This window comes from Lissotriton helveticus, chromosome 12, assembly GCF_964261635.1.
Source record: "Lissotriton helveticus chromosome 12, aLisHel1.1, whole genome shotgun sequence".
Lineage (NCBI taxonomy): Eukaryota > Metazoa > Chordata > Amphibia > Caudata > Salamandridae > Lissotriton > Lissotriton helveticus.
Genome location: NC_136073.1, coordinates 772,826,801 through 772,840,062, shown reverse-complemented (window position 1 = coordinate 772,840,062; position 13,262 = coordinate 772,826,801). Strand labels below are relative to the sequence as shown.

Genomic DNA, 13,262 nt, shown 5'->3' with positions numbered 1-13,262 from the left:
ATACTTATAAGGTCCCACAAGCGAGACCTATTGGCTATGCCAATGCTTGTTCCAAAATGTGCCTTTTGTCTTGTCACAAGAGATCGGAAGTCTTTTATGTGGCCACAACATAGATTTATAAAGACAGATTGCCAGGTAGATCAAAATGGAGGGGCGGTATGGAGATAGAGAAGCAGGAAAGTAAATTGCAGAGGGAGATGAGAAGAAAGGGAGGTGAGGTGGTACATGTAAGATCAGACAGCTGAAAGACGAATAACTAGACATACACGCAACCGGTTCAAGAGACAGCCCTGCCTGTGCTACGAAGAGGCCGAGTCAAAGGGCCTTAATCTGTGAGTTTGAATTTCACGCCAGGTCTCAATGGCTTGACATGCTCCGTGATCCTGTACAGACCTCGTTGTGTATGCCCCAGATGCATGTTTAAATGGAGACGCTGGTAGCAGCACAACGTTGGTATACCATATTACATAAATATGGTAATTCATTCATGAATAGATAATGCCCATCGGGCGTGAATAGCTAATCTGCTTTCATGCAAACAGCAAGAGTGAAGGGTTGGAGGCAGAGTGACATTTAAAAGCAACAAAACTGAATCAGCAGATGATTGACAGGTTCTGATCTAAAGGTGCACAGGAGATTACCGTTGCAGAAGTCTAGGTCTGGCCTGATATGCGAGCTGGATTGCTAGTCATTGTATCTTCACAATAAGGACTGAGATGGTTCGGTTTGAGAATCTGCAACAGTCTAGTTACAAAAGCGGAACGGACTGCAGATTAATCGGGTGTGCTATGGCCCCTGAAGAGCTGAGAAGAGTCAACTGCATGCCAGGCAGAGTTTAAGTCTGGGAATGAGTGTCACGTGTCAGCCCTTCAGATGCACTGGCACCTAAGTCAATGCACTGCACACCAGACTGCATCTGTGTGCCCTTGGGTCAGGGCTATTTTAGTCCGCAGCTCCACCTAGCACTTACCCACGTGGGCAGTGTGTGCTCTTCTCCACGGACGTGCTCGGTGTCTGGCATGATAAGGACAGCCCAGACAGCCGAGTTCAAGGGAAAGTGAGATACTGATGAAAACCAGGCCAGCCTCTCCTCCATGCCGGGGTCAGGCACGGCTTCCCCTCGTTTCGGGAACCAAGGGTTGCAAAAGGTGACAAAATACAGAGATTGGGTCAAAACTAACGTGAGTAAATCCGTGGATATAATATCACTTCACTGGCAAGGAGGCTGTAACTGAACAACAAGTTGTGTTGCTCCGTGAGACTTAATTTTGAAGCAAGATTAACAAAACAAATTCACCTATAGGCGGATAATGTTTTTCCTAAACTCTGGGACTGAATCAGTGAATGCGTAGATGTTTTCGGACCACTTTGAGAACGAATCTACACTTGCAACGTGAGTTTTCTAACACTTCATGGAATGCCCGGGTGACTGGAGTGTACATTTTCTAACCTTGGAGAAACTGAATCGGTCTTAATACTGTACGAGTTGCCAACCCTCATAGAATGAATACACATGTAAACGAAGTGAGACTGGATTTGTGAACGCTGCGAGCCAAAATGGATCAAGGGAGCAGCAGGGTAGGGGGAGAAAGGAGGGGCAGCGGAATGCGTGCGAGGGGAGGAGAAGTGTGGCAGGCAGATGTGCGGCCTGGCGAGGGGGCGGGAATGCGAGAGCCAAAATGGATCAAGGGAGCAGCAGGGCAGGGGGAGAAAGGAGGGGTGATTTTGCGAGGCTTCTGGCGGGGGGGGGGAGCAAGGAGGGGCAGCGGAATGCGTGCGAGGGGAGGAGAAGTGTGGCAGGCAGATGTGCGGCCTGGTGAGGGGGCGGGAATGCGAGCCTGGTGGGGCAGGCGGATTACGGAGATGCTCGTGCGGTCACGTGACCCGCTTTGTGGCCACGTGACCTCACATGCACTGTGAAGAAACGCCAGTGGTTTCACTAGACGATCGAGCACTTGAATTCGATCCTATCCATTCCTGCGGAATGGGACAGGCTCGACCTAAAAAAACATACACCAACTAAAATATTTCTATATTTGATAATAGCGATGGATACACACTCCCCTGCTGTGTAGATATGAGAGAGGACTCTGTTTATCCATGTATTGACTGCATCTGTTTGGGAAATACGTCCTTTCTCTATCTTAGTTTCTAGATATTGTGCGTGGGCCAGCTCCTCCCAAAGGTTCCAACTTAGTATAAGTGCTTCAGATGATTTTACCTGGTATTCGTTTTTAGTACCGCAAAGTAAGGCAGGGTAAGACTCTCCTTCCTGTTCTTGTTGTGAGGGTGGACGATGTCAATATATCACATCACCATCAATTTTGTTCGAGTGTCGGTCGTCTGCAGGGAATCCTCCGCTATGCGTGCCACTACGGACTCGCTATTATCAAATATAGAAATAGAAGAACCCCCTGATTTTAGTTGTTGGTGTATGTTTTTTTTGTCTAGTTGTTTTTCCTTTTGTTAGCCCTGAAGAAGGTGATTTAAATATCAGCAGTCACCGAAACGCACGAAGGCCGTACGCATCAAAGACCCTCATATGTACTATTAACTTGTCACATATACGGAGAAAGAAGCATCCTGTTGTAAATAATGTTCAAATCATAAAGTGACTAATTTTCAGGACTTCTCTCTCATAACTCACAGAGGTCTTTCCAGAACGATTGTGTGTCAGTTTAATGTGATTTTTGTTCATTATGTCCAAATTTGTATTTTAGATTGGGGAGTGAGTGTAGTAGTATGCATGAAGGAATGAATGATAACAGGATAAGATGACTTGCTTGGGGTTCTTTTGCTTAAATTGAATTATGTTTTGTTTAATTGGATTCAGATAATGTGTCACTTAAACATTTTTTGTATGTTAACAAAGTAATTTGTATTTATGACAAATATATAAACCGTAAGGCAAAAAGAGAAAAATAATAAAAATAATGTTTTGAATAAATTACATGTCCTCCTTTCTCATATAGCATCCTTTCTTAAAATCATTTGTGAAGAATATCACTGAAAAAGCAATATAGGTCTTGTCAGAGGTACCTCCTTAGTCTTGAAAACTGATGAGAAGCAGAATTGTTTAATGGAAACTGATGGGATGAATCCAAGGGCCTGGCGAGAACACCAAACGACATTGAACCGGAACTCACAATGACACCTCTGAACCTGAAGCGTTGAAAAAACTATTTCAATTTTAATTAATTGCTTGAGTTTACAATTTTAAAAATAGTTCAAAAAGCTTCAATACATACAATGGTGCTTAATGTATTCATATGAGATTTTTTTGCTGAACTATAGAAGCCTAAAAACAAAAGCATTCTAAACATGCAAAACACATTTTCTGATGTTCTTATAAATAATGGAAACCGACGAAAAACGATGGATTTGCAAAATTACATTTAATGGGAATTTTCCAATAAAGTTCTCTTTTTAAAGGTGATGCGGCATTTTTACAAGTCTTTGAATCTCTTCAAAAGGTGCTAACTCATTTAGCATCCCAGCCACGGATCTTGACGGTTCTTTTGCATCAAAAATGCTACTTTTCTTGCCATTTCCATATTGTAAATTCGGCGGCAGTTCTCATAGTTCTCTCTCCGTCGCTTGATGCATGGCTTTTCGTAGTAGCGGCGGCGCTTGGCGTCCTCTAGTATGCCATCCACAGTCAGAATTCTAGAGGAGGAACAATAACACACATGCCATAGTTAGCCTAGGCAACACATGAAAAGAAAACTTTTCAAAGTCAAACCAAGCTGCTCAGATCAAAGCCTGGAGGCCAATAGCAGACCCAGCAGAATCACTTACATCTCTAGATGTGGCAGCAAGTTGGATTATTTCAAAGCCTTCAAGTATACTGGTAAGAAAACATTTGTAAAGCATGTCGTAACGCACCAGAAGCCAGTCTGACTTTTCTTAAAATTCATTCTGCAACGTGGTCTATGGCCATGTTGGAACGGTAAAGTAAACATTAACAATCAAGCGAGCAGCTGCCAGACAAATAAAAGTAAATAAAGAGGGGCATGACTAGGGTAGTGGAAAGCAATAGACCAGATAGATAAAACACAGGGAACCTCGGGTAAAAAACATTTTTTAAATTAAAACTCTAAAGCGGTGTAGAGTAGTAATGGAGGATGAGAAAGCAAAAAGAGAGCAGGGAGTGGGGATGGTAGGGGGAAGAAGATGACATGGGAGGGGGAGTGCAATAAAAGAAGATATGCACTCTCATGGGGTTGAAGAATAAATTGGAGTCTCTTAAGTCAGAAGTGGAAGGATAAAACTTTTACAATCAGAATGAATATAAGAACGAAATCCTCTCCAAGGGCAAGTCAGGCATAGGAACTTTGAGGAAAACCATGAATACGGAGCATCGATCTGAGATAGACCAGAAACCCATCCAATCACGAGAAGGGCTGGCCCAAAGTCCACTCTGCGAATTGTAATATATTTTTTTTCAATTTCAATTTATTTATTTATGATTACGGAACTCTTACGAGGTCCACATAAAAATACACAAGGTATACATTCAAACAAATCCCAAATAAAAATTTATAAGAGAAATACAGAGTATGATCAAACAAACATCAGATAGGCAAAATTACACACAATCTCTATTAATGCCTCCTTAATATAGATTCAAAAAACATTTAAAGAATCTATATAATTTGCAGCAAATACTTCATTAGGGGGAATCATCATAGCAGAAATAAAATCAGAGGCAGACAAGACATTCAATTGCAAACAGATAGATCTTAGCCATTTACATCTAAATGACATTAGAGCTGGGCAGACAAACACTACATGCAGTAAGTCTTGAGTTTTTACGTGACAATATTCACAAGCCGCGGAAGAGCCATACCATCTGGATTGGAGCGATTTCAAAGGGAGTAAATCTTGTCTTACTAGAAATATAAGGCGCTTCACACCATGGGGTATATTCCATTGAACATAGGGTTGAGCTTTCCTCATCAGACAAGAATCAATAGCTGGATTAATACCCTTTTTCAAAATTCGAAGCTCTCTATCTAGTCTAAACCCTAGTTCCCACGAAGTAACTTTCAAAAGAGTTTTTAATTGATATGACGATAAAGAGAATAAAGTAATTTCATCCTGTTGTAGTTGGCTCACCGCATATCTAAAATTCTTTACAATTAAAGAATAGTCATTAAGGAGACCCAGCAACTCATTTTTTATTAAATGTCTTATCGTACCTGGTTCACTCTTTGCTAAGCAAAACACCCAGCGCACTATCCCCGCTAAACCTTGAACCTAGCAACTTCGTAGACCGAATTCCTGTCTGAGAGTAGCTGTAGAGCTAGCTGTATTGACAGACAGGAGGCTACGCAAGATTTTTCCTTCCGTGGAGTCTAAAAAGCTCCAACTTTTTATATCCGTTAACTCTATACCATAGAGTAGAGAGGCAGGAATTTTAGCTCGATAAACATCTAGTAATATCGAGAAATGTCTTTTGCCTGTGGCCTTATAAAGGGATATCAGACTCTTGCCCTGCACAATAGCTTTCCGGATGTTATTGGCTATATGGGCTTTTTCCGATAAATTGCTCATAACAATTTTACCTAAAAAGGTATAGGACTTCACAACTTCCAATTTTTGACCCCCCCTGTCCATGAGAAATTCACAAATTTAGGTCTCTTCCTACCAGACACACACATCACTTTACTTTTAGTAATGTTTATTAGTAGATAATGTTTTTCGGCAAACTTATGTAAAGCTTGCAAACGATTATTCAGCCCATTAGGCGATTAGGCGTTAGGTCGAGTATTAAAATGTCATCGGCATACATCAAACACACAATTGGGGAGCCCCCTAAGGATGCCTGTACTATCAGAGAGCACCTTGGGTAAGTCCGCTATATAAGGGTAGAATAGCAGAGGAGCCAGTAGGCAACCTTGCTTTAACCCATTCGCTGTGGGAATAATTCTGGATAGTCCTCTTTCCCCACCCATCAACACTCTGTCAGAGTGCAAGGCCTGAATTATTTTAATAAGAAAAGGAGGCATCCCTAAATCACATAGCTTTCCCCACAGTAGTGTTCTATCTACTTTGTCAAAAGCCGTGGAGAAGTCGATAAATGCTCCATAAATTCGACCTCCACGGACTTTAACATATTTCTCCGATATAACCTGGAATGCAGTTAAATTATCCAGGGTACCGTGTTTTTTCCTGAAACACGTTTGTTCAAAGGGCAAGATAGAAGCCCTTGCCACCCAATCGTTTATAAGTTTAAGGAGACATTTTGAAAAGACCTTGCCTATGGCATCTAGTAAGGCGATTTGTCTGTAATTTTGAGGAAGAGCTCTGTTCCCTTTTTTGAATAACGGAATCAAAATACTCCCTTTCCAAGATAAAGGGACAGTGCCGCTAGAAAAGCAGTACCGAAACACAGGAAAAAGAATTTTGCTCCATAGTTTACTCTGCTGTTTTAATACAGAGATGGGAACCTCATCCGGCCCCATCGCGCCAGAAGAGCGCATATCTTTAATAGCTAATTCGATGTCTTATTTAAACGGGGGGTCGAATGGAGTAGAGGACGCAATAAAAGGGGTGATGTTCCGTTGCGAGTTATTACTGCTATATAAAAGCTCAATATTGTGGACCCAGATTTGCTCGTCTATGGCAATTGGAGTGGAGCAAGATCTAGTGCCACAACATTTGCCTATCAGGGACCAGAATAATCTGGCTTGACCCTTAAAGGATGACTCCCGGAGTTTGATCCATAAGGAGTCCACTTTATCGCTTCTCAATCTTGCCTTCATCCTTGATCTCCTTCTCTTTAACAGAGTTAATAAATGATGCCTTTCCTGATTAAAGGATAAATATTGTCCCCTTATTAGTTTATTTATTTCAGTGTTTAATTTTCGAAGAGGTTCAGGTGATATTCTTAGTTTTTTACTGGTAGGGGCTTTCCTTGCTAATGTAGTTACCAAATTCAGGAAATCTACAAAACTTAGGAACTCCCTCCCCTCCCATTGGGGCAGATTCTCAATGGTAGATGTTAAGATTATCAACAACCCATCACAAGTCCGTAAATTCCAATAGCATCTCCCAGAATTGGCACTAAAATTCACCGCATCGGAGTCTAGATGCCAAGGGTCAGCCAGAGGAGGCCTAAGAGCAGCTGTAATAATCAAAATCTTATGGTCACTTAAATCAGAGTCAACGACCGAGACATCCTTCATATAAGAAAAGAAGGAACTGTCTGACACTACATAATCGATTATTGACTCTCCATTTTTTGATTTATGTGTATAAGCTGCAGGAATATCAGAGGGCAGTCTACCATTTATAATTAGACAATCCACCTTAGAAAGACCTTCCAAAATTAATTTTCCTCTCTTGTTGGTTTTGATATTCATAGGGAACTCGGCTTGGGGGATTTGGAGAGATTCTTCCCTAAGTTTATTTCTGAATAGGTCAAGACCACAATTAGAGATCTTACAATTAAGGTCCCCTACTAACAATATATATGGGGCGGGAGAGGCATCCATAACCTTAGCCAAAAAGGAGAAAAGTAACTTTAAACCCACATTGAATTTAGTATCCGGGGGAATGTAGATATTAATTAGAATAAGCAATTTATTAGGACAATCAAAAAACAGATTTTTCAAAGTTAATACCTGAAACATTTTATTTGGCTCTAAATAATAAGTAAAATTCCAGTTAATTTTATTAGTAAGTAAGAAGGCAATTCCCCCCTTTGCATGACCTCTCCTAGAGGGAACTGCACTGCCATCAAATACTAGGTAATCTTTATTTAACAGTAATTTTCCATCGAACCAGGTTTCTTGCAGACAAACTATGTCAACATCTAAGCAAGATAAATATGTCAGTTTTTCCTGTGAGTTCTTGATGCCAGCAATGTTCCAGGAAATTAATTTCAACTCTTTGTTAAAAATTTGAATGGGGTTTAAGAGAGGAGGGGGGTTTACTAGAGAGAACGCCAGGCAACCAACTCCATTTGAAGTTGTCATCCGTTAACATTCGTTTGGTAGGAGAGGGATTTTTATACAAAACTTGGCGTTCATTTTTAGATACCCGTATTTTTAAATCCTCAGTTTTAGCTGATGACCAAACAGAGGAATTCGAGCTAGCACCATAAGTTGCCAAATGTTTAGAAAATAGATTGTCATTCGAATCTTTCCTAAAATGAGGTGACACATCTATCCCTCTAATTTGCAATTCCTCTGCCCAGTGAAAGATATGGTTCAAAACCAATTTAGAGTGGAACCTGACCCTTGCAATTTTCCCTGTATTTGAATCTAACAATAGTACTGAGGCCAAGTCCACAGTCTGAATTAGCCTTAAACTTTCGATCTCACTAAAACATTTAAGAAGAGCCGATCTGTTTAAGATTAGGTCCGTGTCAAAAAGAGGAACAAAATCTAAAAAATCAGTATCTACATTTACTTTTTCTCATTTAGGCAAACAAATAGGAAGTACATTTGCGGAAGAAACCTGAAAAGGCCCAGCTAGGGGGTCAAGAACAAGCGAATGCACCTTTACTGGTACTGCAGACTCTATGGGAAGAAATTGATTCTTAGATCCCTCAGAATCGACACCACCAGCAGGGTTTGCCTCAGAAGGAGGAACAGTTATATCATCAGATAGAATAATAGATGATTCACTGAGGCCGACAAGCTCTACCTGCGCCTCCAGATCATTTTCAAACACAAGCTTCCTCTGTTTTTTCTTAGAAATCCTTCGGATCAGTTTCCTTTTTTTTAATCTATTCTTTTTATGCTTGTTAGTCACTACTTTTTCACCAGTAGTATATGAAACATTGCAAGCTACTTCAACTTTTTCAGTGTGGACATTGAATATAGGAAACATAGGAGGTACTTCCACATTTTGCATTTCAATGGGGACCGTAGAAGATACTATGTCTTCCTCCAAGATAGCGATACAATTTCCCCCAGCAAAAGCAACATTGTTGATATTAGGCTTTGCTGGAGTTGACACAGGCATTTTTATTATCTGACCATCAGGAATGGGAGGAATGAGAGGTTGCACCATTTGTCCAGGATCTAACGTCTCCATTTCACTTGAAAGCTTTTTAGTTTCCCTCGGATTTAAAAAGGTTCTATCGGGCTCAGGAACTTTCCCAGACACTGGATCACCTTGGTTAAGTAAAAGCACTCTTAGGATATGAGTTACCGTATCCAAAACGCAATCAGACCCACCCACGAATTTTTCCAGTAAACGCAGAATTGACGATAATAAAAACTCTAGAGAAAATAAGGTTTTGGAGATCACATCATCGTCAATAGTGGGAGTACCCGCAGGAATATTATCCAAATTAGTGCCCGAACATGAGGTAAGATTTAATTGTTGTAAAATAAAATCAGATTTATTTGAAGGAGTACTATTATGAGGATGATGATCAGAGACTAAAAGAACTTCATTAGAATTTGTTTTAATCATGCAATCGGCAGGACTAACTTCCAAGTGCTTTTTAAGGGGCATTAGATCAATGTCTGGTAAAGTAAAATCACCCACCGGGATTACCGGAGTGGAGGATAGGTCAGGAGCAATCGGAGACTGCTCTGTAATCAGATGCGGTGATTTTGGCAAAAGAGAAACCATCGTTTTTGAAGAAACATTGCAAGTATTTGAAGTAAAAAGTTCAGAAACCACAGGATGAGTAAATATTTGCCTATGCAAAGTTGTTATTGCCGGGGCCAGCTCCTTCACTATTTCAGAGGGACAGTTATCCTGATGGAACAAGGCAGAAACTTCCATCAGATTGTTCTTATCCTTAGTAAGGGAAGGAACTGCCTCGAGTATTTTATCAGTATTGGAAACATCCGATACTATTTTTTCCTTTCCCCTTTCCCATAAACTGAAAAGTTGACATTGCCCTTTCAATTGCATAGAGGAATTAATTTTATTCCTCAGGGGATTCGATTTTGTCTTAGAGCCTGACCTTCCCATTATAACTCTGCCAGAGCGGAGTTTTTTTGCCGTCATGATAATTTAAAATTTACCACAATATATATAATACACTATATAAAACAATACCAATATTAAAACACTCTTACGATATTAAGAATAGAGTCCAGAGCCAAAACAGTCGATTTTGGGCTAATAATAAGGGGACAGGGCCCAGCCCCGGCCTCCTTCGGCCCCGGACGGCCACGGACGGTCCCGCCCTTGTCCCGGGCTTCTCCCGCGCGCTCCCGCGCAGCGGAAGTGCTGTGCGTGGTTTATAGGAGTCTATTGTCCGAGGGGCGTGTCTGACAGGGAGAGCGGCCCAGGTGACTCGGGCGGGTCAGCAGCAGGGACTCCTGGAACTTGGAGTTCAGCGACCAACACGCTCGCAGCCCTGCAGCTCCTATCGCCAGCACAGTCCGTTCAAAGTTCCCCTCCTCTGCGCACTCCAAACGACAAGCGCCACGAAGCGGGACCCGCGGAGCGGGTCCTGCGAGAGGTAGCGCTTCAAGGAAGTGGGCGCTCAAGAGTCTCAAGGCGCCAGGAAGACACACAGGTAACAGGCAGGTTCCAGCAGGCAGGTACGATTCTTAAAATGAATGAAACTCACGAAGGCAGCAAATCCGGCTTATAGCTTTGACACAGGGGGCGTGGCTGACAGGGAGAGCGGCCCAGGTGACTCGGGCGGGTCAGCAGCAGGGACTCCTGGAACTTGGAGTTCAGCGACCAACACGCTCGCAGCCCTGCAGCTCCTATCGCCAGCACAGTCCGTACAAAGTTCCCCTCCTCTGCGCACTCCAAACGACAAGCGCCACGAAGCGGGACCCGCGGAGCGGGTCCTGCGAGAGGTAGCGCTTCAAGGAAGTGGGCGCTCAAGAGTCTCAAGGCGCCAGGAAGACACACAGGTAACAGGCAGGTTCCAGCTGGCAAGTACGATTTTTAAAATGAATGAAACTCATGAAGGCAGCAAATCCGGCTTATAGCTTTGACACAGGGGGCGTGTCTGACAGGGAGAGCGGCCCAGGTGACTCGGGCGGGTCAGCAGCAGGGACTCCTGGAACTTGGAGTTCAGCGACCAACACGCTCGCAGCCCTGCAGCTCCTATCGCCAGCACAGTCCGTACAAAGTTCTCCTCCTCTGCGCACTCCAAACGACAAGCGCCACGAAGCGGGACCCGCGGAGCGGGTCCTGCGAGAGGTAGCGCTTCAAGGAAGTGGGCGCTCAAGAGTCTCAAGGCGCCAGGAAGACACACAGGTAACAGGCAGGTTCCAGCAGGCAAGTACGATTTTTAAAATGAATCTAATGAATTGTAATATAAACAAAAGGACGACTGTATGCAAAACATAAGAAGCACTGGCAAACCCAATAGGTCTCGTTTTTAAGACTTACTGACTTTGCCAATTGCTTGCAGCCGCACTGCACAGCATCCTTGCAGCACAAGATAAAGATTAATAAAAATGAAGCCTTTGGCGCACACCCTTACAAAACATTGCTGATGCGTTTTATTTCCTTTTACTTACCGATTTAAGTTGCAATGGTAACTAAAATTAAAATAAAATATACTTTTTTTTTTTAAAGCGGGTTGGTGGGGAGCAGAAGAAACGGGGTGGAAGCAACACGGGGGAGGGCAGACGAGGGTACGCACAAGCAACACAGGGCAAGTGCGAGGGGCGCAGAAGAAACATGGGGAGTGCGGGTGGGGTGCAGTAACAACAGGGGAGATGGAAAAATAAACATGGGGAGTGCGGGTGGGGTGCAGTAACAACAGGGGAGATGGAGAAAGAAACATGGGGAGTGCGGGTGGGGTGCAGTAACAACAGGGGAGATGGAGAAAGTAACATGGGGAGTGCGGGTGGGGTGCAGCAACAAAAGGGGAGATGGAGAAAGAAACATGGGGAGTGCGGGTGGGGTGCAGTAACAACAGGGGAGATGGAGAAAGAAACATGGGGAGTGCGGGTGGGGTGCAGCAACAAAAGGGGAGATGGAGAAAGAAACATGGGGAGTGCGGGTGGGGTGCAGCAACAACAGGGGAGATGGAGAAAGAAACATGGGGAGTGCGGGTGGGGTGCAGCAACAACAGGGGAGATGGAGAAAGAAACATGGGGAGTGCGGGTGGGGTGCAGTAACAACAGGGGAGATGGAGAAAGAAACATGGGGAGTGCGGGTGGGGTGCAGTAACAACAGGGGAGATGGAGAAAGAAACAAGCGGAGTGCGGGTGGGGTGCAGCAACAACAGGGGAGATGGAGAAAGAAACATGGGGAGTGCGGGTGGGGTGCAGCAACAACAGGGGAGATGGAGAAGGAAACATGCGGAGTGCGGGTGGGGTGCAGTAACAACAGGGGAGATGGAGAAAGAAACATGGGGAGTGCGGGTGGGGTGCAGTAACAACAGGGGAGATGGAGAAAGAAACATGGGGAGTGCGGGTGGGGTGCAGTAACAACAGGGGAGATGGAGAAAGAAACAAGCGGAGTGCGGGTGGGGTGCAGCAACAACAGGGGAGATGGAGAAAGAAACATGGGGAGTGCGGGTGGGGTGCAGCAACAACAGGGGAGATGGAGAAGGAAACATGCGGAGTGCGGGTGGGGTGCAGCAACAACAGGGGAGATGGAGAAAGAAACATGTGGAGTGCGGGTGGGGTGCAGCAACAACAGGGGAGATGGCGAAAGAAACATGGGAAGTGCGGGTGGGGTGCAGTAACAACAGGGGAGATGGAGAAAGAAACATGCAGAGTGCGGGTGGGGTGCAGTAACAACGGGGGAGATGGAGAAATAAACATGGGGAGTGCGGGTGGGGTGCAGTAACAACAGGGGAGATGGAGAAAGAAACATGGGAAGTGCGGGTGGGGTGCAGTAACAACAGGGGAGATGGAGAAAGAAACATGGGGAGTGCGGGTGGGGTGCAGTAACAACAGGGGAGATGGAGAAAGAAACATGGGAAGTGCGGGTGGGGTGCAGTAACAACAGGGGAGTGGAGAAAGAAACATGGGGAGTGCGGGTGGGGTGCAGTAACAACAGGGGAGATGGAGAAAGAAACATGGGAAGTGCGGGTGGGGTGCAGTAGCAACAGGGGAGATGGAGAAAGAAACATGGGGAGTGCGGGTGGGGTGCAGTAACAACAGGGGAGATGGAGAAAGAAACATGGGGAGTGCGGGTGGGGTGCAGTAACAACAGGGGAAATGGAGAAAGAAACATGGGGAGTGCGGGTGGGGTGCAGTAACAACAGGGGAGATGGAGAAAGAAACATGGGGAGTGCGGGTGGGGATCAACAACGGGGGAGATGGAGAAAGAAACATGGGGAGTGCGGGTGGGGTGCAGTAACAACG

General features: G+C 44.2%; 1 protein-coding gene across 2 annotated transcripts in view; it reads right to left on the bottom strand.

The window, feature by feature from the left end:
- Positions 1-3,376: 3,376 nt before the first annotated feature.
- The window catches only part of MRPS21 (mitochondrial ribosomal protein S21), a 189,659-nt gene continuing 179,773 nt past the window's right edge, over positions 3,377-13,262 (bottom strand). For both annotated transcript variants that reach the window (XM_078670382.1, XM_078670383.1), the window contains exon 3: positions 3,377-3,666. In XM_078670382.1, the coding sequence (XP_078526508.1) occupies positions 3,486-3,666 (181 nt within the window). In that variant the 3' untranslated portion in view covers positions 3,377-3,485. The remainder of the gene's footprint in view (positions 3,667-13,262) is intronic.